The sequence below is a fragment of the Hemicordylus capensis genome, chromosome 4 (assembly GCF_027244095.1).
Source record: "Hemicordylus capensis ecotype Gifberg chromosome 4, rHemCap1.1.pri, whole genome shotgun sequence".
Taxonomy (NCBI): Eukaryota; Metazoa; Chordata; class Lepidosauria; order Squamata; family Cordylidae; genus Hemicordylus; species Hemicordylus capensis.
This window is the reverse complement of record NC_069660.1, coordinates 148,401,531-148,426,616: the sequence shown is the minus strand read 5'-3', so window position 1 is coordinate 148,426,616 and position 25,086 is coordinate 148,401,531. Positions and strand designations below refer to the sequence as shown.

The window sequence follows — 25,086 nt, the reverse complement described above, 5'->3', positions numbered from 1 at the left end:
GTTGCCTACAACACCTTTTTTAAACAGGTGCAAAAGCCTAGTTTGTGCTTACTCTTCAAAATAAAGCTCTAAAGCACCTTAGCATATGTTTTTATGAAGATACCAGGTCACTCTAAAAGGGAATGTTCTTTTAAATATATTTTATTCACTGCATCAACACAAAATAGGTTTAGTAGTAATTACTAACAATATCTTAGCCAACACCCATCTTTACAATAACACTCAACATTATACAATTGTATTTGACATATCAATATGTATCTATGACTTTCTTACATTCTACCTTTTCCAGGAATAACCCAACTTCTATATTTTCACTATTATTAAAGGGCATGTGTTAGATAATTTTCTATATGGCTTACAAATGTTATTTATCTGATAGCTTGTAGTATTCCAGTATTCATTATTGCTCAAAAACTCTGCTTGAATATAATGCTTTTCACATGGGTCTTCAGGCAAGTTTTCCTTCATCAGAATATTATCTTGTGGTTTTGTTTAAGCTGATTACATTTAACTAATTAATTGTTTTGACTGTTGTTTAGTAAATGTATTACAGTATTATGATTCAGCTAAGAGTTGTTTTGAGAACTGTGGCTATAAAGCAGGATTAAAACATTTAAAACATCCAGCAACATAAAACATAAGCAAAGGTCCAGTTCAGATGTAATATTACAATTACTTTAAAACTGTGGAAACACATTACAGTGAGGGAAATAAGTATTTGATCCCCTGCTGATTTTGTCCATTTGCCCTCTGACACAGAAATGACCAGGCTATAATTGGAATGGTAGGTTTATTGTAGCTGTGAGAGACAGAATAACAACAAACAAACCCTCAAAAGCCCAGTGCCCAAAAGTCAGCGATGGATTTGCATTGTAGTGAGGGAAATAAGTATTCGATCCCTTCACAAAAGATGTCTTAGTACTTGGTGGCAAAACCCTTGTTGGCAATCACAGAGGTCAGACGTTTCTTGTAGTTGGCCACCAGGTTTGCACACAACCCAGGAGGGATGTTGTCCCACTCCTCTTTGCAGATCCTCTCCAAGTCAGAAAGGTTTTGAGGCTGATGTTTGGCAACCCGAACCTTCAGCTCCCTCCACAGATTTTCTATGGGATTAAGGTCTGGAGACTGGCTGGGCCACTCCAGGACCTTCATGTGCTTCTTCATGAGCCACTCCTTTGTTGCCTTGGCTGTGTGTTTTGGGTCATTGTCATGCTGGAATACCCATCCATGACCCATTCTCAATGCCCTGGCTGAGGGAAGGAGGTGCTCACCCAAGATCTGACGTTACATGGTCCCGTCCATCGTCCCTTCGATGCGGTGAAGGTGTCCTGTCCCCTTAGCAGAAAAACACCCCCAAAGCATAATGTGTCCACCTCCATGTTTGATGGTGGGGATGGTGTTCTTGGGCTCATAGGCAGCATTCCTCCTCCTCCACACACGGCGAGTTGAGTTGATGCCAAAGAGCTCAATTTTGGTCTCATCTGACCACAACACTTTCGCCCAGTTCTCCTCTGGATCATTCAGATGTGCATTGGCAAACTGCAGACGGGCCTGTACATGTGCTGCCTTGAGCAGGGGGACCTTGCGGGCACTGCAAGATTTCAGTCCTTCACGGCGTAGTGTGTTACCAATTGTTTTCTTGGTGACTATGGTTCCAGTTGCCCTGAGATCATTGACAAGTTCCTCCCGTGTAGTTCTGGGCTGCTTTGTCACCGTTCTCATGATCATTGCAACTCCACGAGATGAGATCTTGCATGGAGCCCCAGACCGAGGGAGATTGACAGTTATTTTGTGTTTCTTCCATTTGCGAGTTATCGTGCCAACTGTAGTCACCTTCTCACCAAGCTGCTTGGCGATAGTCTTGTAGCCCAGTCCAGCCTTGTGCAGTTCTACAACCTTGTCCCTGACATCCTTCGACAGCTCTTTGGTCTTGGGCATGGTGGTGAGTTTGGAAGCTGAGTGATTGCTTGCTTCTATGGACAGGTGTCTTTTATACAGGTACTGTAACAAGCTGGGATTAGGAGCACTCCCTTACAGAGGGTGTTCCTCATCTCAGCTCGTTACCTGCATATAGTGAAAAGACACCTGGGAGCCTGAAATCTTGCTGGTTGATAGGGGATCAAATACTTATTTCCCTCACTACAATGCAAATCCATCGCTGACTTTTGGGCACTGGGCTTTTGAGGGTTTGTTTGTTGTTATTCTGTCTCTCACAGCTACAATAAACCTACCATTCCAATTATAGCCTGGTCATTTCTGTGTCAGAGGGCAAACGGACAAAATCAGCAGGGGATCAAATACTTATTTCCCTCACTGTATATTGCTTTGCCTGGAGATATTTCCAGGCTCCCTTTTCACAGTCACTTGCCTGTTGTGTCAAAATACAGTTACTCTACATTTAAAAACAAACACCAAAAACATCTGTATAGAACTTAATACGTGCAATCCAGGTAATTGTGCTTCAGTCCTGATGTACAGCAGTGGCTTTCTCATTCTAAGAACGGTTTTCAATATCATGTTTTATGTGAGCATCGTGCAGAAATTAGACAAATACCTGAAAATTGTCATGGAACTCCTTTCAATTATTCTACTGATGTCATTTACAAAAAGGGACATTCAGAATAAAGGAAACAACCTTAGAAAACCAGAGTCACCCTGGGGTGATGCAATAAGTGCCAGAATCAGGTCCTGTTGCACAGTTGTTCCTCACTGGGTTCTAGACCTGCCCAAATCATAGGGCCACTGTGTATGGTCTCTGCTCCACCAAATGTGTAGAAGCCTTCCCTTGCTCTAAAATGCCTTGCGTAATCAAAAAACTTTCCTATCATTTGCTGAGGTTATGGGGTCCTGGCAGCTCTGCCTCTTGATCCTGCAAGCATAGTCTGTTCAGTTTCCATGCCCACTGAACCCCAGTCAATTGCTTATTGTGTAGCCTAATGCAACCTTGCCTTCTATTTCTTCTTGGCCCCACCTGCACCCTTCCTGTAGATGACTACATAAGGTTGTTCTCTGGCAGTCTCTCCCTCTGGGAAAATCTTGGAAATGTTATACCTGCTGACACTGACCATTTGTTCAGGAGCTCTTCCCTTAATATCCTGCTTGTTTCCCAGCATGTTATAGGGATGAAGCCACAAGAAATCTGGTGGAATTGGGCCCAACAGATCTGAAGGTTACAGCTAGAAACTCATTCAGACTGGGCCCACTTGTATTTGTATTTTTTTTTTAAAAAAAAACGAATTCCCTATTAGCCTTTAGTATAATTGTGTAGGCATCATATGAACAAGCAAGTATAAGAACAGTTGGCGAATGTATTTTGGTTAACTATGTATATTGCTTTCATACAGTGCATGAGTACATGCATGCAGCGTTCACTAAATGAACATGGGTCCTGCTGAGATCCAATTGCAATATGTACTGAGGAGGGGCAGGAGATACTTTAGTATTAGATATCATGTCAACTATTCAACATCTTGTTCGTCCATGTTGCCATTCCCAAGTGCTGGGATATCCTTCTCAGGAAGCAACCCATACTCATTTAGGAACGTTTCCACATCCACAGCAAAAAACTCTTCATTGAAATGTTCAGTGACACTAATGAAATTGCTTATGAGCTCCCCACCTCTGTAGACAAGAAGTGTTGGGAGAACATCAGTGGAGAAACGGTCTCCAGCCCCCGTATTAGAGGCCTTGATCTTGCAGAATTTCACCACAGGGTATTCAGCAGCAAGACAAGTCAAGCTGTTGCTTAGTGCCTCGCAGCCCTTGATGCCATCTTCATAGATGTGGACAATAATGGTGATGGTTTTCCGCTCTTTCTCCACAGCTTCCAAGAACTGTTCTCCATTTTGCAGCTCTGAAAGGTAGCCATATTTGGGCCCAAAGCTCAGCCGCTGATGCATGTCCTGCATACAGCGCTTGCGGTACTTCCGTAGGCAACCTTCATCCTCTTTTTCATCATTAATTAGCTCATACTCCTGGACGCTCATCTGAAAACAATTGAAAGCATGTTGAATTAATGAATGCACCAGTTTACTCACCAAACAGGTGAAAAATGAGAGACATCATGAAGCAACAGGAGAAAGGCTTAAGCTAAGGAATGGCTTAAAAGGGAGACTTTTCTGCTGTTTTTGGTCCTTGCCATGGAGCTACTTTGCCTCTTTTTTACTCTGATCACCTCACTTTGTCCTTGCCTTGCTGCACGAAGCTCTGCCCTTGCAAGATATTGCCCCTTCCCTTGGCAATAGTGTTCCTAAAACGTGTGAATTAAATATTAATATATTGCGGATACACGAAACCATGGGTGCCAGGACTGCGGATAATGAGGGCCACTCGTATTCTCTAGGCCAAAATGGACTTCCTCGTGTGGAATGGTTATTAGTTCAGCTGCATGCTTTAATGCTGATGTATTTCCTGTTCCATCACACAATTTCACATGCTAGCAAAATAATGCTCAGGATCATCCAACACAGATTAGACCCCTATGTGGAAAGGGAAATGCCAGATGTTCAAGCTGGTTTCAGAAAAGGCTAAGGAACAAGAGACGTCATTGCTAATGCATGCTGGATAATTGAGAAAGCCAAAAAAATATCCAAAATAAGTCAATATGTGCTTTATTCACTACAGAAAAGCTTTCAATTGTATCAACCATGTCAATTTGTGGAAGACCCTTAAGAAAATGGGCATCCCAGAACATCCCATTCTTCTCATGAGAAACCTATACACAGAACAGGAAGCCACAGTCCAGACAGAACATGGCGAAACAGACTGGTTCCAGGTTGGCAAAGGAGTGAAACAAGGCTGTATACTTTCTCCTTCTTTATTCAATTTATATGCTGAACATGTACTGAGAGTAGGGATGTGCACGGAACCACACCAGGTGGCTTAATGGCGGGCTGCACTTTAAGGGCGAGGGAGGGTGCACTTACCCCTCTCTCCACTTTTCCCCTGCCAGCGCCCGGTTTTCCTCAAGTCCTACGGGGCGGCAACATACTTCCCTGCCGCCCCGTTCGCTCTTCAGCCTGAAGTAGCTGGGGTGCATGTGTTTGGTGGGCACGAGTGTGTGCAAGTGCCTGTGCGCAAGCTACTTCCAGCCACTTCCATCCGAATAGTGAAGGGGGCAGCAGGGAAGTACGCTGCCGCCCAGTAGGAGTTGAGGAGAACCAGGTGCCGGTAGGGGGAAAGAGGAGGGAGGGGTAAGTGCACCCTCACCCACCCCTAAAGTGCATACACACACTGCCTTCGAACTTCCCGGTTCTCGAATCTGTTCAGAGACCCATAAAAGGGCCTCCAAACAGGTTCATGCACATCCCTAACTGAGAGAAGCTGGATTGGAAGAAGATGAGCATGGTTTTAAAGCTGGAGGAAGAAACATCAATAACCTGCGCTACGCTGACGACACCACTCTGATAGCTGAGAATGCAGATGATCTGCAAGCTCTAGTAAAGAAAATCAAACAACACAGTGAAAAAATTGGACTACAACTCAATGTAAAGAAGACTAAACTAATAACAATGGGTACAGCAACCAGCCTCAGAATTGATAATGAAGACATTAAAGTGGTGGATAGCTTCTGCTTTTTAGGATCAACCATCAACAATAAAGGACACAGCAGTCAAGAAATACACCGCAGACTAGCACCTGGTAGGGTTGCAATGAAGGCCTTGGAAAGGATATTTAGATGCCGTGACGTATCTATACCTACAAAGATTAGAATCATTCAGACCATGGTTTTCCCCATGACACTCTATGGATGTGAAAGCTGGACTTTGAAGAAACAAGATATAAAAAGTATTGATACTTTTGAACTTTGGTGCTGGAGAAAACTTTTGAGGATACCATGGACAGCCAGGAAAACAAACAAATGGATCATAGAACAAATCAATCCAAAATTTTCACTCGAGGCACAAATGACCAGGCTCAAACTATCATACTTCGGACACATTATGCGAGAATCCAGCTCCTTTGAGAAGTCCATAATGCTCGGAAAATTTCAGTTTCCTATTTGACAACCTGTCCTGGTTTCTTTATTGTGCTCATCTAGGATTTAACACAAAAATATGTACAGGAGAGAAAGCTAATCTTAAAAGGCCTGCTTTTTTGTTTGTTTTTAAAGCAAGACAGTAGTTGTCTTAGCTTACCTTTCAGGATAACTTTTTGTTTAAAATTATGTCTAGATATTTTGTGTAACCAAGCATAAAGGCCGCTTCATGCAAGGAAATGAGTGTGGCAAGTCTGTAGGTTGTGTCGTTTATAACAGACTTCACTAAAAAGATGTGTTGGAAGCGGTCATATAATTGATAGTTGTCAAGTCGATGTCAACTCTTAGAGACCACATAGATAGATTCTCTATCTATGGCCTTTAAGGTCTCTCAGTGGTGCGTTCATTGCTGTCGTGATCGAGTCCATTCACCTTGCTGCTGGTCATCCTTTTCTTCTCTTTCCTTCAACTTTTCCCAGCATTATTTCCATTTGTTTGTTTTCTTGGCTGTCCATGGTATCCTCAAAAATCTTCTCCAGCACCAAAGTTCAAAAGTGTCAATGCTTCTTCAAAGTCCAGCTTTTGCATCCATAGAGTGTCATGAGAAAAATCATTGCCCAAACGATTCTAATCTTTGTAGGTATAGATATGTCACTGCATCTAAATATCCTTTCCAAGGCCTTCATTGCAACCCTACCAAGTGTTAGTCTGAGGCGTATTTCTTGACTGCTGGATTCTGCCTAAAAGGCAGAAGCTATCCACTACTTCAGTGTCTTCATTATCAATTCTGAGGCTGGTTGCTGTACCTGTTGTCATTAGTTTAGTCTTTATGTTTAGTCGTAGTCCCATTTTTTCACCGTGCTCCTTGACTTTCATGACTAGAGCTTGCATATAAGTACGCCACCACAAACACACCTTACTCGACTCACATTTACTGTGTTGGTGCAAAGCTGCAGAAAGTTGTTTTGCATGGTGCCTTTGTGAATGTGTGTTATGTAAGCAGTGTATGCGGTGCTAAATGCATGACTGTTTCATCACTTACTGAAATCAGCCTGGATCCACTGAACCGGTAATTTCAACTTGCCAGTATGGTTATATAAATTAAGGTGTTTAAGGAAGGGTATAAAGGATTGTTGTTAACATTCAAGACTCAAGGCAGTTCCAGACAAGGTGTTTATTAGTCTGTGATTATCACACTTTGTATACTCAGTCTTTGAGGGAGGTTCAAACAACACAATATTATTGTGTGTAACCAAGTACAAAGGCCATTTCATGCATGGAAATGGCTCGATTTTCACCTGTTTCCTCCCTTGCTTAATTTGTCATGTTTATTAATACAGAAACTCTGACTTTTTTTGAACAGCAGTACAACAACCACACATATAGATTGTTGTTAGTGCTCATCTTTTTTGAAAGGCACATGTCTAGATAACAACAGACCAGAACAAGAACTGGAGAAATAAAAAAAGAAGGGTACATTTGTTGTGTCCCTAAAACATACCATATCTAGCTCTTTATTAAGCTGCCTTATCAAATGTTCGATTGATTGTAATTCCAAAGTTCGACCGGTGGTATATAAAATCTTTTCTTGTTGTTTTTGTAAATCTAAATGAGTTTCTTCCTGGCTCTCTTCATCCTCATCCTCCCCTCCATTATGAGGGTGGGGGGCTTAGCAGCTGGCTTCAATTCGTCCAGGAAGGCTCTAATTCCTTTTCCTTTCCACTTCAACTATTTCAACTCTTTCTTAGACATTTTTCCTATCACTTCAAAGTAACAAGCATAGCTTCCAAACTTTCAAGGCTACGTCTATTAAAAGGGCTGAGGTGGAGACAGCAATCGAGCTGATACGCCATCTTGCCCGTGGCTTGCTCCGCCCCTGCCCCCAATCTAGGATATAAATCCACATTAGGGTGTGGAAGGAAAGCTGCAGTTCCACCTGTGACTGCAAGTGGGAAACTAATGTCTGGGTAGTGCTATAGGAAGCCCATCTAGAAGTGCCTCCAGTCTTGTGTTCGCAAGACTGAATCACTTGAATGGTGTGTGGTGTGGGGTGTGTGTGTATGTGTGTGTTTGTGTTCCTTCTTACCTTTCGGCTGAATCGCTCTCTGGTGTCTTTATCATCTCTGCTGTGAGAGCGATAGGGTGAGGACATTTGCCTGATGAGGATCTCTTTCTTGCTTACAGGAAGGGCATGCTTGTCTTCACTTTCTAATTTAAACTTTCTCCAGTCATTGATCACCCCTTTTGGTCCTAGGATAAGAAAACGTGGTTGTTACTTCATGTTCTTTGTTTCTAATGGGGTCACCAGGTCACTTGAAACTCAGACCATAGCCTAGTGGTGCTTGATGGGAGAAAGGGATAGGACCTGGAGTTTCAGGAAACAGAGTCTAGCTGTGCCTCGTAGGGCAGGGTGGTGCCAATTCAACACAAAATGCAAGCTAATAGCAAACGATCTCAGTCAAGCAGAAAACAGCTTGGCCTCTCACCTTGAGTTGTTAGTCCTACCCTTGGAGACCCTAGAAGGAGACTAAAATCTTGAAACATTAGGTGAGACCCTGAGACCTGGTTTGTTAGTTCCAGTAGAATAGTCCATTGGCATCCCAGATCTCAAAATATAAGGAAAAATTTATGGGGTGGGGGGTGTTGAATATTGAGGGAAATAGAAATAACTGGAATTGTCTTACCAATGAGTCCTGAGTAGGGCATTTGGAGGGGTTTGGCCCGGAGTAAAAGATTAACTTCTATTTCACTGTTTAAGAGCTACTGAATCTAGTTGCTCAAATTTGAAAGAAAAGAAATGGAAGAAACCATCTCTTAAATAATGGGGAAATCATGGCTACTTGTGCAAGGAACTCTTCTCCCAAGGGACCATTCAAACATGCAGTCCTCTGCACCTTACTACCTGAAGTGGTAAAGTCCAGCAGAAGTTGTATAAGCATTGTATAAAATTCAGAATAGTGGGATGGACTGGATACATTTACAGTTCTAATACTAGGTGCATTCATTTGTGACAGTCTTTCAGGATGAGTTATACCTAATTCCTTCCTTCCTTCTGCCCCCAATAAACTCTACCTTCACTCATGTGCATGTCATGTAGCTATTTTGCATAGTGGTACAATATCACTACTTATTATATCTGTTGCCAGCTTAGCAACACCGATATGCCCTGCTGTTCAGCACAGTTTACTTTTGGAGCTAGTACAAAGTAAGGAAAAAATAGTGACCACTACATTATATGGTGTTCATGAGAATATTAGAAATACCATGCTAGAGGTAACTGGAAGACATGCTGTGCGGTAATGAGTTTGTCATCTGCTTCTACTCCCCATTTTCCCTTCTGGATGGGGAAAGGGACTGGCTGAGGCTTCTGTGTTCTTTCCCCTCCTTTTTCTCAGGCTGTCTGTTATCTGGGGCTGATCGCACTCTAATTGTGTTTTGATATCTTGCACCTGGGCCGGACTGCCTAATTGGTGGAGGTGAACCTCACCCGTTGTGCTTCTGACCTCCTGGCCCTTATTAGGGTGGGTAGCAGCCGGGGGCTGTGGCCACCAAATCCAGCTGCCAAAGGGGGCCACCCTTTGGTGGCGGACATCGGGGGTGGGACTAAGGGCTGAGGCCAAATCACTATCTTGGGCTCCTTCCCTAAAGTGCCAAGCTTCCCCTTATTGCCTGGTTATTTACAGTGATGTGTCAGGTCTCTGGTATAGATGTGGGAATAGGGGGCATTTCTGGGGGTTCTGGAGTGGCTATCACAGTAGTGATGGGGAATCGAAGATTTGGCGGTGGCTGGTCAGCAGGCCGTTACAGGAGAAGGGAGACCAAAAATTTCATAGCTGTTTCCCCTTCCAGTTCTCCTGTCAGCTCTCAGGCCTCGGTGTGAAGTTCCATCCAGCTTCAGAACCTGACCTTGCTCCTTTGAAATGACAGGTTGGTTCAAAATAAGACCAAGATCATCCATGATCTGATCGTGGATGAGGGACTTGACTTGGCTTGTATAACTGAGACCTGGCTGGAGGAGGCAAGTAGTCCAGTATGGGCTCAGCTCTTCCCTGCTGGGTATTCTGTGGTGGAGCACGTTAGGGGGGAGGGGAGGAGGAGGTGGAGTGGCTGTGATTCATCGGAATAACATCTCTCTTACCAGAATCCCTGTGAGACAATTGGACCATATTGAGTGTGTGAATCTTGGCCTGGGGACTTGGGATAGATTGGGAATTCTATTGGTGTACCAAGCACTTTGTTGCCCAATGGAATCTCTAACTGAGCTGACGGAGCTGGTTGCGGAGTTGGTGTTGGAGTTGTCCAGCTTTTGGTGCTGAGTGACTTCAATGTTCACTTCAGGGCTGGCTTGTCTGGTGCAGCTTGTGAGTTCATAGCAGCCATGACAACTATGAGCCTATCCCAACTGGTCACGGGGCCAACACACACTGCTGGTAACACTCTTGATTTGGTCTTTTGCTGAGGTCAGAGTGATGTTCTGTGGGTGGAGACTCCTAGAGTGTCTCCATTATCAAGAATGGGCCACCATCTGGTTAAGGTTGGTTTTGTGGCCACAACCTTCAGGGGTGCAGGATCTATTAGGGTGGTCTGCCCAAGGAGGCTGTTGGATCCTGTAGGGTTCCAAGAGGACTTGGGGGGATTTAGGGTTGGTTTGCCAGTGATTCTGTTGATGCCCTGACGGAGACCTGGAATAGAGAGCTTACCAGGGCAGTAGACACTATTGCCCCTAAGCGTCTTTCCCACTCTGCTTCGAAACTACCTCCATGGTATACTGAACAGCTACGGGAGTTGAAGCGGCAAGGGAGAAGACTAGAGCATAAGTGGAGGAAGACCTGACTTGAATCCGATAAGATGGCACAAAGGCTATTTGAAGGCTTATTCTGTGGCAATACGTTGGGGTTTTATGATTATTTAGCAAAGCGGCAAGCAAGCTACCACCCCAGTTACAGAGTGCAGAGTTTCGTTGTTGCAGCTATTTAAGAAGCACGCATGGAGATCACTGTAGATTCTAAGTTACTTACTTAGTTTATTGGTGCAGTACATTTGAGATAGGAAAGACCTATCCTGTCTATCAGCTACATAATGAATAGGTAGGGAGTGAGAGATATGTTTCCATCTTCTCTCTAGGAGGAAAGGGAGACGACTGACTCACTACAGGAAGTACCTGAGGAGTCAAATCAGGGGTCATAGAGCAGAGGAAAGCAGGGACAGGTAAGGAGATCATCACTAGCTACCTCTGCTCCCAATGCCCCTAGTGATCATTAAGATAGTTGGTGTAAAAGGTCGATGCACTGGAACTCTATCTCCAACAATTCCATGGGTGGAGACTCCTAGAGCTGCCCTGAGCCATTTTGGAAGGGCGGTATATAAATCAAACAAATAAATCAATCAAACAAACAAACAAATAAATAAATAGAGTGTCTCCATTGTCATGGACGGACCACCATCTGGTTAAGGTTGGTTTTGTGGCCACAACCGACCTCTTCAGGGGTGCAGGACCTATTAGGATGGTCCGCCCAAGGAGGATGTTGGATCCTATAGGGTTCCAAGAGGCCTTGGCAGTATTTAGGGTTGGTTCTGCCGGTGATTCTGCTGATGCCCTGGTGGAGACCTGGAATAGAGAGCTTACCAGGGCATTAGACACTGTTGCCTCTAAGCGTCTTCTCCACTCCACTTCGAAACTAGCTCCATGGTATACTGAACAGCTACTGGAGTTAAAGCAACAAGGGAGAAAACTAGAGCGAAAGTGGAGGAAGGCTCGACTTGAATCTGATAAGCCAGCACAAAGCCCATTTGAAGGCTTATTCTGTGACAATATGTGCAGCGAAGAAGCAATTCTATTCTGCACATATTGCATCCGCAAGTTCACATCCAGCTGAGTTGTTCAGAGTTGTGAGGGAATTGACTCAGGTTCCCTCCTCTCTGAATTTAGAGCTGGATTTCTTATTCTCCCGCTGTGATGCTTTTAACAACTTCTTTGCTGATAAAATCTCTTACATTCAAGCTGACTTGGACTTCAAGCTGACTTGGCAGGGTCAATTGTAGAGGTGTCCAGTAACTCCTCTGGCTCAATTTGAATGGATCAGTTTCAATTTGAAGCTCCTGAGGATGTGGACAATAAGGATGTGCCTGAAATGTTTCGGAGGCCATTATAGAAGCCTCCGAAATGTTTCAGCCACCGGGGCCATTTTGGATTTCGGAGGCAGAGGGGGTGCTCCCTTAAGGGTACACGTGTGCACGCAATGGGCGCACGCATGCCTGGTACTTCCAGCCGAGGACGGCAACAGGGCAGCAGGGAGGTGCGCTGCCGCCCCGAGGGGCTTTGATACAACGGAGCGCTGGCGTGGGAAATGCAGTGGGAGGGGTAAGTGCACCCTCCCTCACCCTTAAGGGAGCACCACCGCCGCCTCCAAAATGTGGAGGAGCGGTTCCGGGCACATCCCTAGTGGACAAGCTCCTTGGAAGTGTTTGGCCTACCATTTGTCCTTTGGACCCGTGCCCAACATGGCTTAAAACATCTATGGGGGGGGGCTGTTAAAGATGGCCTAGTTGACATCATAAATGCCTCTCTGAGGGAGGGCAGGATGCCTCCATGTTTGAAGGAAGCAATTGTGTCCTTTGTTTAGAGCCCTCAGTGATGGATAATTATAGGCCAGTCTCCAACCTCCCTTGGGTGGACATGGTATTTGAGAGGGTGGTGGCTGGTCAACTCCAGGCAGTTTTGGAAGATATTGATTATTTAGATCCATTTCAAACTGGCTTTAGAGCAGGCTATAGGGTGGAGACAGCCTTGGTCGGCCTGATGGATGACCTCTACCAGGGAATGGACAGAGGAAGGGTGACTGTTGGTTCTTTTGGAGCGTTCTGCAGTTTTCGATACTATCGACCATGGTATCCTTCTGGATCTTCTGGGGGATTTGGGAATAGGTGGCACTTCTTTGCAGTGGTTCAGTTCCTATCTCTCTGGTAGATTCCAGATGGTGTCACTTGAAAACAGTTGCTCTCTGAAACGAGAGCTATTGTATGGTGTCCCTCAGGGCTCCATCCTAGCTCCTATGCTTTTTAACATCTGCATGAAACTACTGGGTGAGGTCATCCAGAGATTTGGAGCAGGGTGTTATCAATATACTGATGACACCAAAATCTATTTCTCCATGACATCATCATCAGGAAATGACATAACCAAATAGCTTCTGACAAGTGAGCATGTCCCAAAAAATGTAAGTGGAAAAAGAAGAGAATCCAGCAACTCCCCCTTGCAATTACCTAATTGGTAAAAGGAAATTGATTTTGCTTTGCCAACCTCCATCACTGAAGTGTTTGTAGGAGAGAGGAGGTTTGTCTGAGCCAAATTTCCTCCAGCAGCATCCCTCCATACATTAGGTGACTGCAAAGGGTGTGTGTGGTGGAGGTGTGTGGGGGGGTGGGGTGGGGGGGCGGTGACTGCATTGACCAAGCCCAATTCTGCTCCAGTGGACCAAGGGCTAATGCCTGCATTCTGTTTTTTGCTGCTGGGGATATTCCTCAAAGCAAAGGTAACTCTCACCTGCACACTTAGCTCCTTTTATTAGTAATGATTACATGGTTTCCTTACCTGTATGTGTAGCCTCAGGTGCTTCAAAATCTTCGTCCAAACTGGGGCCTGTTTGATCTTCCATTATTGTGACTGGAAAAAATAACAGGAAGAAAAGAATAAGAAACAGGAAGAAAAGGTCACTAATATAGATGGTTTTAAAAGGGATTAGACAAATATAAGGACGATAGGGATATCAGTGTCTACCAGCCTGGATAGCTGTATATTTCCATCAGGATCAGAGGGGTAATGTCCCCGTACACCAAGTGTTGGGGAATACTAACAGGAGGGGGCAGTTGCCCTCTTTTCCCCATGTGCAGGCTTCCCGGATGGATCAGAAGGTTTTCCAAGCAGCAATTTACTCTTGCTTCACTATGCATAGGGTAGGGGGCAGGTCGTATTAGAGATGTGCAATTTGATTCATGCATGAATCAATTTGCATCAGATTGGGGTGATCTGAGTGATTTTACCTTGAATTGAATCGTCTCTATAATGAAGGTCCTGATTAGAAGTTGAATCGAATCACCAACTTGATGCAAATCTATCTGCATGTGCCATTTTGTCTCCGTGTTTCCCCCTTGCTGATTAGTTTTCTGGCACTGGCTTCCAATTGGCTTGAGATCTCCTTTTTTCTTGGTTGGCTTGTTGTCATTCAAATCAAGTGTTGGCATGGGCAACTGTGCCACCATTGACTGGGAGAAGGGAGCGGTGCGGGGGGGGGACACAAAGGAGGGGTTTTCAAAATGGGGTTTTGAAAAAGCAGGGGGTTTTAGCAGCCCATCGGGGTGGCAGTGTACCTCCTTGCCGCCCTGTTGCCCTCCTCTTCCGGATATGACCAGAAGATGCTAACGTGCCTGCACGGTCATATCTGGAAGAGGAGGGCAACGGGGCGGCAGGGAGTTACGCTGCCTCCCCAATGGGCTGTTAAAAATACCAACGCCGGTGGGGGGAAAGTGGTGGTAGGGGAAAGTGCACCCTCCCCCTGCTCTTAAAGGGAGACCCCTGCTGCCTACTGGGCTTTTCTGACTCTTTCTATTCCCCACCACCACCAATCCTTTTAATTTGCAGTGCTGCCAACAACTACTTTTATTTTTTGTGCTCTGCCAGTGGTTCTGCCAGTAGCTAACTGGGTGCTGCTGGGAACTGAGCTCAAATCGAATCACAAGAACTGATTTGTGCACATCTTTAGTTCATACAAGGAAGGGACTTACAGCGACTTCAAGATGATAACAAGAAAGTGTCATTCATATAGCCAACAGCCTTTTTCATGACAATTTGTCCTTAATATGTAATATAAGCATTTTTAAAAAGTTGTCCTTTGAGAGAGTTGAAAATGGCAGTGTAGGAAACAGTGGCATCTTTGCTGTGCTGTATGGAAGAGATATGCAGATAAAGAGGCTCAAGGGAGAGGTGGAGGTGTGGCTACCTGCCTGAGAGTGGTTTTGGGGAGTGCAGGCAGCACCTGCCACCCCTCCTAATTCCTAGCTAGGTAGACTTGTTTCAGTGCTGTGAACAGGAACTAACTGTCAATATAATAATTTGCAATATAATTACAGCAAAAGGAAGCAAACTAGAGGGAAATCCTTTTGAACCAGCATGGGTGCACGTGGACATCTTTTTAAACCAAAAGGTCTATGGTGAAACGAGGGGAAAAAACATACTGTGGTAATGGCTGGGCAGGACTCTGTGTATTTAATTTCAAGTAAATCAGTCTAGCCATTAATTTTTAATGATTTTTTTAAAAAGTTTAGTGATTTTTGGATGTAATGTTATTTTTTGCCGCAATTCTCTAATGTTAGTGCAATTTTGGCTTTTTTAAAAAAAATGTCAAAAATCAACACATAAACTAATTCACTTGAAATTAAATACACACAGTCCTGCCATCCTCCACTAGTGTGCCAATTTCCAGAGCTCTCTGCCCAGCTGCTACAGCACTCTGTAAATTTTCTCTTTTCCCCACAAAAAGCTGTGGGTTTTTGTTTTTTGTTTGTTTGTTTGAGAAGGTGGTCTTGTGCAACTGTGCTGCTTCAAAAGGGTATTGGGTCCCCCGCCCCTTTTGCAATAATGGAGGTGGTAGTGATGTAAAAGCACCGACAAAATAATTAAATTAAAAATTCCTGAGAATTATGCATGCATAGAACCTGATGCCTGCGCTTCCTGCCCCTTCCCTGTGAGAATGCAAAAGCAGTTTGGGGTTGGGTCCCAGCTGCTCGTGACACCCCAAAAGGGAGCCTTTATCCAACGCTATATGTCAGTTATGCAGGCATCCAGATGACTTGGCAGAACATGCTCTTATGCAAGAGCACCAAAAAATAATTTAAAAATAAACAGAAGTGGGGAAATCACTGGGAAGTATGCATGCACAGAACCTACTGCCTGGGCTCCACCCCACCCCTCATCCCAGTGAAAATCCCAAATGAAGCAGTGCTTAATGACAGTAGAACATTGGGATTGTGCTCCTGTGCAGATGTGTTCTTGTGGATTGTGCTCCTGTGCAAATTCCTCAAAAGCACTGGGAGAATTTCCCCCCGAAAAATATAATTTTGGAAAAATAACTGGAAACCATGCATGCACACACACTCATTCCTTCTCTAACAGGGCACAGGTGAATGCACCAATAGAAGCAGGAGGCGAGGCACCCCTTCTACAAACATATTGGCCAGAAATGCATAGGGTGGATGACATTAAGTCTGTTGTATGAACAAGCCAAGGTTGGAAAAACCCTAAGAAACCATAATCAACCACAATAAAAAGCAGCAATGTGAATGGACCAGATTTACTCAAATTTATGCTTATACATGCTTTATATACTTTTTGTCCAGCCTTACACCACCACCACCACCCCTCCCCGGTCTGGGAAACCTCCAGGTTGGCCACTGGGTGAAAAGGGTTGTAGATTAGCCTTTGACCTGATCCAGCAGGGCTTTTCTTCTTTCTTAGTAAATAGACTGACAGATATAGTATAGGTTTTAGAAGTGACCACACACTAAACACTAATATGTGAATTTTTTTAAATCACTAGTAAAAATTCTGTCCTTGAAGTCATTAAATCAAAAAGAATAACTCGCCTCTTAACAATTCCTAAAGAACAAACAAGACAGATCATCATGTCATTATTGTTATTTACATACTGCTTTTCAATCAAAATCTCTCAAAGCTGTTTACATAGAAAAAGAATAAGGAAGAAATGGTTCTCTGTCCCTAAAGGGCTCTCAGTCTACAAACAAACACAAGGTAGACACCAGCAACAGCCCCTGTTGGGATGTTATGCTGGGATTGAATAGGACCAGTTGATATTCCCCTGCATAATATGAAGAGAATAACCACTTTGCTCAGTTAGCATGGTACATATCCACTTTTAAGGGGCCTGGACTAGAATCTAGATATTTTCTGTAGAATGTGGACAAATATACAAGGTTCTTTACACTGCCCCATGATATCCTGGGCTTCATATATTCCGTACTTTTCTGATCTGTGTTATATACTCCGCTTGCAACCATTGATAGATGGAGAAAAGGACTCAGGGCCATTGTAGGACCTAGGTTAGACACTAAAATGTTGCTTGTCAACCTCCACAGCATCCAGGGGATTTCAGAAGTCACAGAAAAGAATGCTCAATGTGTTTCCATCATAGGTTGACTGTATGGTGTGTAAGTCCTTCTGGCGCAACAGTTTTCAATGTGTTTACTGCTTATGTCTTTGTACATAGTCTGGAAACTACAATTGGTATAGAATGTGGCAGCCAGACTGGTCTCTGGGTCAACCCGAAGGGACCATATGACACTGATTTTGAAAGAATTTCACTGACTGCCGATATGTTTCTGAACAAAACAAAAAGTGTTGGTTATTATATAAAGCCCTTAACAGCTTAGGTCTAGGGTACCTAAGAGAGTGCCTTCTTTGTCATGAACCCTGTTGCCTATTACATTCTTCTGGAGAGGTATTGCCACCATTGCCGCCAGCTCATTTGGTGGTGACTCGGGAACGGGCCTTCTCTGTAGCTGCCACAGGGCTCTGGAATATGCTCCCTGAGCATCTCCTTCTCTATTTGTTTTTAGGAAAACCCTCAAGATGTACCTGTTTTCCCAGGCTTTTAATGGAATGTTCATACTTCTAATGTGTTTTATCTTCTGAGATGGCTTCATTTGTTTTGTGAATTTCAATTGTTTTTATATTGTTTTATAATCACTGTGTTTTTTAAACTTTGTACACCACCTAAAGATGCATATATCAGGCGGCATAGATAGATAGATAGATAGAAAGATAGAAAGATAGATAGATAGATAGATAGATAGATATCTTCACATTAATTCCCTACAAACCTGGTGGTCAACCTACAGTGGAAATACAGACACACAACTTTTTCTACTTGTAGGTTTGATATGCACGTATTATTATGGCCTTGTAAATGGTTCCATGATATGTGTCTAAATTGTAGAAATTAAGTTTTGACAAGAACAATGAAGGTTTTCAAAACCAAGTTGATCTCAACTCTAATCATAGCTAGGATGTATGGAAACTGCGGAGCCCTCTCAGATTCTTGCTCCTGGCAAAGCAATCCAAAAGTCTTGAATAAGACCGACAAACATGAGTTGCCTTAACTGGAAGTCAGTTTGAGTTGAAAAACATCTTATTGAAATGTGGATTGCTTTAAGTGGTCATAATGAATTACCCTTAAGCTGTTGATGCTAAGCTTCACTCAGTGACATAATTGGTTAAGGTGAAGCAGCCAACACTAACTTCAGGAGGGCTTTCTTCAACTCTTCAGAGTCCTACTACATCTAACTGGAGAAACCATGTTAATTCTATTTATGTATCTGTTTAGTTCAAATAGAAAGCGGGTGATGCAATATGATCTTTAAATCAAAAGGAGGGGAGAACTGCCTCCCTGACTTTCTCCACCAAACTTATATCCCCTTCCATTTCCAGGGCTTTTCTTACTAGCCTAGCTCACTTCTGGGACTGGGACTAGACTGAGAGGAAAGTGCCTTTGGAGGCAGGGGAGGATTTAGCTCCCTTCACCCACATGCACCTTTTGCTGTAAAATTTAGACCCTCACTTTGAAAGTAAATAGGGTAGAGCAGACACATGTGCGACAAACATGGCCACCTGCATCACAACCTGAACTAAACCCTGTTGCCTATTAAGATCTTGTGGAGAGGTCTGGTTATGGATGCCGCCAGCTCATTTGGTGGTGATTTGGAACTGGGCCTTCTTTCTGACTGCCCTCTGGCTTTGGAATATGCTTTCTGTTGAAATAAGAGCATTTCCTTCTCTATATGCCTTTAGGAAGACCCTCAAAATGCACCTGATTTCTCAGGCGTTTAACTGAAATTAATTTTAACTGTTTAATTTGTTTTTGTTTTTTATGAGATGGTTTTTACTGTATTTGGGGAAAATTTAAATGTTTGTATTGTTTTATATTGTGTTTTAAATTTTGTACACCAACTATCAACGTACATACACATCAGGTGATATAAAAACATGATAAATAAATAAAATATTGGAAAATAGCTCAGTTTGAGAAGTCCAATCCCAAACTGAGCAAAGAACATAAGAACAGCCCTGCTGGATCAGGCCCAAGGCCCATCTAGTCCAGCATCCTGTTTTGCACAGTGGCCCACCAGATGCCACTGGAAGCCACAGACAGGAGTTGAGGGCGTGCCCTCTCTCCTGCCATTACTCCCCTGCAACTGGTACTCAGAGGCACCCTGCCCTTGAGCCTGGAGGTGGCCCACAGCCCTCCGACTAGTAGCCATTGATAGACCTCTCCTCCATGAAGTCATCCAAACCCCTCTTAAAGCCATCCAGGTTGTTGGCTGTCACTACATCCTGTGGCAGAGAGTTCCACAAGTGGATCAGGCGTTGTGTGAAAAAGTACTTCTGTTTGTTGGTCCTAGACCTTCTGGCAATCAATTTCATGGAGTGACCCCTGGTTCTAGTGTTGTGTGAGAGGGAAAAGAATCTCTCTCTCTCCACTTTCTCCACACCATGCATGACCTTATAGACCTCTATCATGACTCCCCGCAGTTGTCTTTTTTCTAAATTAAAAAGCCCCAGGTGTTGTAGTCTTGCCTCATAAGAAAGGTGCTTTAGGCCCCTGATCATCTTGGTTGCCAACTTCTGTACCTTCTCCAGTTCAACAATGTCCTTTTTAAGATGTGGTGACCAGAATTGTACGCAGTACTCCAAGTGTGGTCGCACCATAGTTTTGTATAAGGGCATTATAATGTTAGCCGTTTTATTTTCATTTCCCTTTCTAATGATCCCTAGCATGGAATTTGCCTTTTTCACAGCTGCCGCACATTGAGTCGACACTTTCAGCGTGCTGTCCACCCCAAGATCTCTCTCCTGGTCCGTCACCGACAGCTCGGATCCCATCAGCATATACTTGAAGTTGGGGTTTTTTGTCCCAATGTGCATCACTTTACGCTTGCTAACATTGAACCGCATGGAAGTTCAGTCAAAGGAAGTTTAGTCATCGAGAAATATTAAATGTAGAGTCATATTGACCAAAATAATTATTGAATAGTAAATTATAAAAGAGTTACAGGCTTGTTATATATTTATAAACACATTTTATGCAAGATGACTGAAAATGCCTATTTTTCAGACTCATCTCAATTATAAAGGGAAGCAAAACAAGAGTGTCCTTGTCTCCTCTGCTTGTTAATTTATCTATTGAAATAGCAATTATTGAAAAGCACCTGACAGGACACACAATGCAAAGCTTTGGCTTAGCAGGTCACAAGTTGCCTTGTCTCTCTGCTGGGCACAACTGCAATGTACAAGGTCAATAAAATCATGTGGATGCATTGCTGCCAATCACTCAGATGTCATTTTATTGTGGGTGCCTTTCCTCGTGCACTGAAGCAAATGTAATGTCACTAGTCACTACAGACAGCACAAATTTTCACAAATTTGGACAATGACCAAACTTTCACTAATGCGATCAAGAAGAATACAAATAAGCACATTGTTAAACTATGCAACACAACAATTAATATAATGTCCAAAAGATTTTGGACACTGAAGATTAAATCAGACATTTAAAAATGGAAAGTGAATTAATGCGAGGCAAGAACATGTCATCAAGCCCATACTCAACCTGTGTGCATTCAGTGGACTGTCAACACAGTCCCTAACTAGGTTGCCAACCATACAGGAGTGGCCTCGAATCTCTGGGAATTTGCATCAATTTCCAAATGACTATTGAAAATAATCCTAGAAATTGTCATGGCTTAATGTTGTCAAAAAATAGTTTTTAAAATATTGGGAATCTCCATCATTCCAAATATCCAGGAATAGCATTGGTCCAAATTGGTAACCCTAGTCCATCCAATTAAAACCCTCATTTATGCAGGGCTCCTCGCTACACATCACTGACACTCTGCAAAACCATGCTGACCATCTACTGGATATGCATGTCAGAGTGTCCCACCACAGTCCTTACAAGTCTTCACTATCCCCCTCTTTGAACACATGAAGTGGGTTAATATAGTGGAGATTAATGTGTTCCCACTATAACAAAACAAATTGCTTTGTTTACAGCCCTTGGGGGATGGGCATGCAAAGCAGAGTTGCCAAATTAGTTCACTGGCTTTCAGTTAGGAAATCCTTTCTACGGAGATGTCCTGAGGAATCCCTGAAAATGTGGAGTGGGAGCCTCTGTGTTCTGAGCATGCACTCAGTTCATAAGGGGTCATGAGAGGCCAATATGGCCTCGCCATTGCCCTATATGAGCTAAAAGTGCACTCTTGAACGTACCCAGATATTCAATATTCCCTTTGGATGTATGTTGCCGCAGAAGCTCAGCAATTATGGACAATCTGTCTTTCAGGGTGGAGGGTCATCAAGGAATCCTCAGGTTCCTAAGGACCCAGTTTGGGAAACACTGAACAAAATGAACAGGAGCTTCCTTACACATAGGATTACACAGACACAGGAGGGGACACTAAGTTAACTGCAGATAAGTAGCAGATTTGTATGGCCACATTGCTTAGAATGGGGGATCTGCAATTTTGTTGTTAATCTAATGCTTCTTCAAGACAAAGTTAGTCACTTGCAATATTATTGGCCAACCTTGCATAACTTTAATGACAAGTGAAATTTTGACCTATATCTATTTAAAATGTTTCCATTATTCCAAATAAGGACTGCATTAACTCCACTAAAGAGGACAGATTGAGTAAATCCAATAATCCTCTCATCAGCTCCAGAGCGCTAAAGTGAATCTGACAGCATTCTACGTCAGCCAATCCAAGCTTATTTATCTTCTTCCTGTGCACGACCCCTTCTTTAATCTGGCAAGAATTTTTGTGCCATCATATCTTGCAACATTTCCAGAGATGAAAGTTTGTAGCATACTGTATATATCCCTGTATCAGTCACAACAGATATTTGGTTGCTACAAAACTGGGTCCATTTTACACATGAGGAAACATTACAGAACTGAATGTACAGGGCTCACAAAGAGTTCCAAATCTATTTTCAATGGAATAACTCCATAATGTGAACATGGATGCCTCAAATAACCTACTTTCCCCAGCCCTCATGATATCTATTCTGCAAATATCTTGAATAATAGATCTTGAATAATAGATAGACCCATTTGCCGGATAACTTCCCAACCAGAACATAATATACACATCTGCCTGCTTAGGCTTATCCATTCATTCCACCTATCTTTTCCATACTCCCATATCAATATCTGTTGGAAGCACTGGGGAAATAGTCAAAGACATACTTCCTGATAACATGCATATACTCAGATGATAACATGTATTCAAAAGATTGATGCAGTGGAATAGGTTTGTTGGTTTGTTTATATTTTCATCATATTTATAAACCTACTAACACATACATCCCAAGGTGGTGTACAGCAATTTAAAACAATAAAACCAAACACAATTAAAACAATATTTAAAAATAGATTCTTACAAAAGGCCTGAGGGGTCTTAAGCAATGTTTTGGACGCAGCCAGAGATGAGGAAGCTCTTATATTGGAACAGTTCATACATAACAGGAAACTGGAGGTCCCCTCACCTCCAGTTCCCAAACCTAAATGCACGAACCAGGGAATTACAGTAAAGGAACCCACCCCCGGAGGGAAAAAATAAACCCCAAAAAACAAACCCCAAAACATTTTGTCAATCTGCTCAGCCTCTGGTTTGCCTACACACACACACACACACACACACACACACACACACACACACACACACAGTTTTACCTCTCTAAAACCGGAGTTATGAGAGGAAGCTCTTCCCTTGCTCCAGCTCCTATTGATTGTGCAGGCTGTCCTTCAGGAAAGAAGGAAGCCCACACAGCCAGCAGCCCCCGCCTTTCTGCAATCTTGCTGACTGCAGAGAGGCTACTCTCCCGAACATATGAACACTTAACAGGAGAGTGGGGTTGGGAGGACGGGGAACTGTGGGTCATCTGGGCCCACAGTTCCGCATTACGTATGACCCGGGCCATTGACAGGAAGTGCATTCCAAAGCCCTGGGACAGCCACAGAGCAGCTCAGTCCCACATCACCACCAAATGAGCCAGTGGCACTTGTTACCCAACCTCCCATCATGATCTCAGTAAGTGGCAGGGTTCATGACAGACAAGGCACTCTCTTAAATACCCTGGATCCAAGCCATTAAGAACTTTATAGGTAATGACCAGTGCTTTGTATTTTGCTTGGAAACATATCAGTAGCCAGTGGAGATCTTTTAAAATTGGTGTTATACTATCTCTTCATGTCACCACAGAGACCAACCTGGCTGCTGCTTTCTGCACCAATTGCAGTTTCCACACAAAGGCAGCCCCACATGCAGCAACTTACAGAAGTCTAGCCTTATAGACTTCTAGAGCAACATATGCACCACTGTTTTGAGGTTGTTTACCTCCAGAAATGGGCATAGTTGGCATGATAAAAGCACTCTTGGCCACTGCCTCAGTCTTGGAAACTAGAGTGAGCATTGGGTCCAGGAGTACTCCCAGACTATGCACCCATTTTTTGGGAACTGTAACCACATCAAGAACAGTCAAATCTAAACCATCTTGTATCTACCCACCACAATCAGGACCTCCATCTTATCTGGATTCAACCTCACCTTGTTATCCCTCACCCAGCCTATTACCACCTCCAGCCAGGCATTTTGAGAAGTTCTGTCATTTCCTGATGAAGTTGAAGGCATGCCATTCCACTAGTGCCTAATCACATGGAGGGCAGGCTGTGATTAGGCAACAGTGGGATGGTGTGGAGATGGGCACACCCATGCTCCTCCCCACACATGACTAATAGTGCAGATCTGAGTATGAACCAGCCTATTATTTATTTATTTATTTATTTATTTATTTATTTATTTATTTATTTATTTAATTTCTATACCGCCCTACCAAAAATGGCCCAGGGCGGTTTACACAGAGAAATAATAAATAAATAAGATGGCTCCCTGTCCCCAAAGGGCTCACAATCTAAAAAGAAACATAAGATAGACACCAGCAACAGTCACTGGAGTTACTGTGCTGGGGGTAGACAGGGCCAGTTACTCTCCCCCAGCTAAATAAAGAGAATCACCGCATTAAAAGGTGCCTCTTTGCCAAGTTAGCAAGGGTAACTTGTAATAATAATGTAAAGAAATTATGTAACAATATGAATAATTTCTCCAATTATAAGCCATGCCTTATAAATCCAAGCCACTTTGGGTGCTGCGGTAGATAAGTGGTATATACATATAGTAATTACATAAATAAGCATACACATTCTCTCCTACAAATGTCTTCTCCCACTCACTACCCCTGCATTCACATTACCTTGGCAAATGCAGCCATGGGGACACATTTCCCCCCATATATTTCCCCTGTGGTAACATTCTGTTCTACCCTTGCAGTGGCATGCATGTTTTCAACTACACCATCTATTTGTCAAGATCAGGGAGCTGCCACAAGCAAAGAATTAGAGGAGCTGCAACCACCACAAGCAAGATGGCCACAGACATTTGCCTAAAGTTTGAAAACACTCTAAACAGAGTATTAGAGAGGTTCTTTTGTTGCTTCATCACCTGAAAGCATGGAAAGAGTTCAATTTTCAATGTTCTTTTGAAAAACGTACCTCATTTACTGTTCTTTCCCAAAAAAGAGTCCTGGAAAAAGATCAGTCTCAATGCAAGGAAAGGGATTGGACAGTTTTAAGTTCTGCAACAGGAGAAAATATTTTGCTTGATCTTATAATCACCTCTTGATGATCCTCAAGCCCACAGCTGACCTCATCCCAGCTTGCCATCTGACAAAATCCAATCAAAGCTCCTATTTTATCAAGTGGTATAGGAGTGAATAACAATAATAATGAACAAAACTGAAACAAGGAATTGCCACCTAAAATGGTATAGAATGCAAATGTTTCATTTTCATATCATACATTTTAGAATTCCAGTGATGGAATTCAGTGTCCACAGAAATCAGTGACAAAAGTTTGAAGGAGACAAAACGATGTTATTAATTCTTCCAGTTGCTAAAACTGTGAGTTGGTTTTTCAAAAACA

At 43.2% G+C, this 25,086-nt stretch overlaps 1 protein-coding gene across 2 annotated transcripts in view; it reads right to left on the bottom strand.

Annotated features, from left to right (window-relative positions):
• Window positions 1–2,267: 2,267 nt before the first annotated feature.
• Window positions 2,268–25,086, bottom strand: part of PDC (phosducin) — a 63,423-nt gene continuing 40,604 nt past the window's right edge. The window contains exons 3-5 of one of the 2 annotated variants that reach the window (XM_053246817.1): window positions 13,572–13,643; window positions 8,067–8,230; window positions 2,268–3,989 (exon numbers count right to left, since the gene is read on the bottom strand). In XM_053246817.1, the coding sequence (XP_053102792.1) occupies window positions 3,462–3,989; window positions 8,067–8,230; window positions 13,572–13,635 (756 nt within the window). In that variant the 5' untranslated portion in view covers window positions 13,636–13,643 and the 3' untranslated portion in view covers window positions 2,268–3,461. Of the gene's footprint in view, window positions 3,990–8,066; window positions 8,231–13,571; window positions 13,750–25,086 lie in introns of those variants that run through there. The other variant, XM_053246818.1, reaches the window with a different exon arrangement.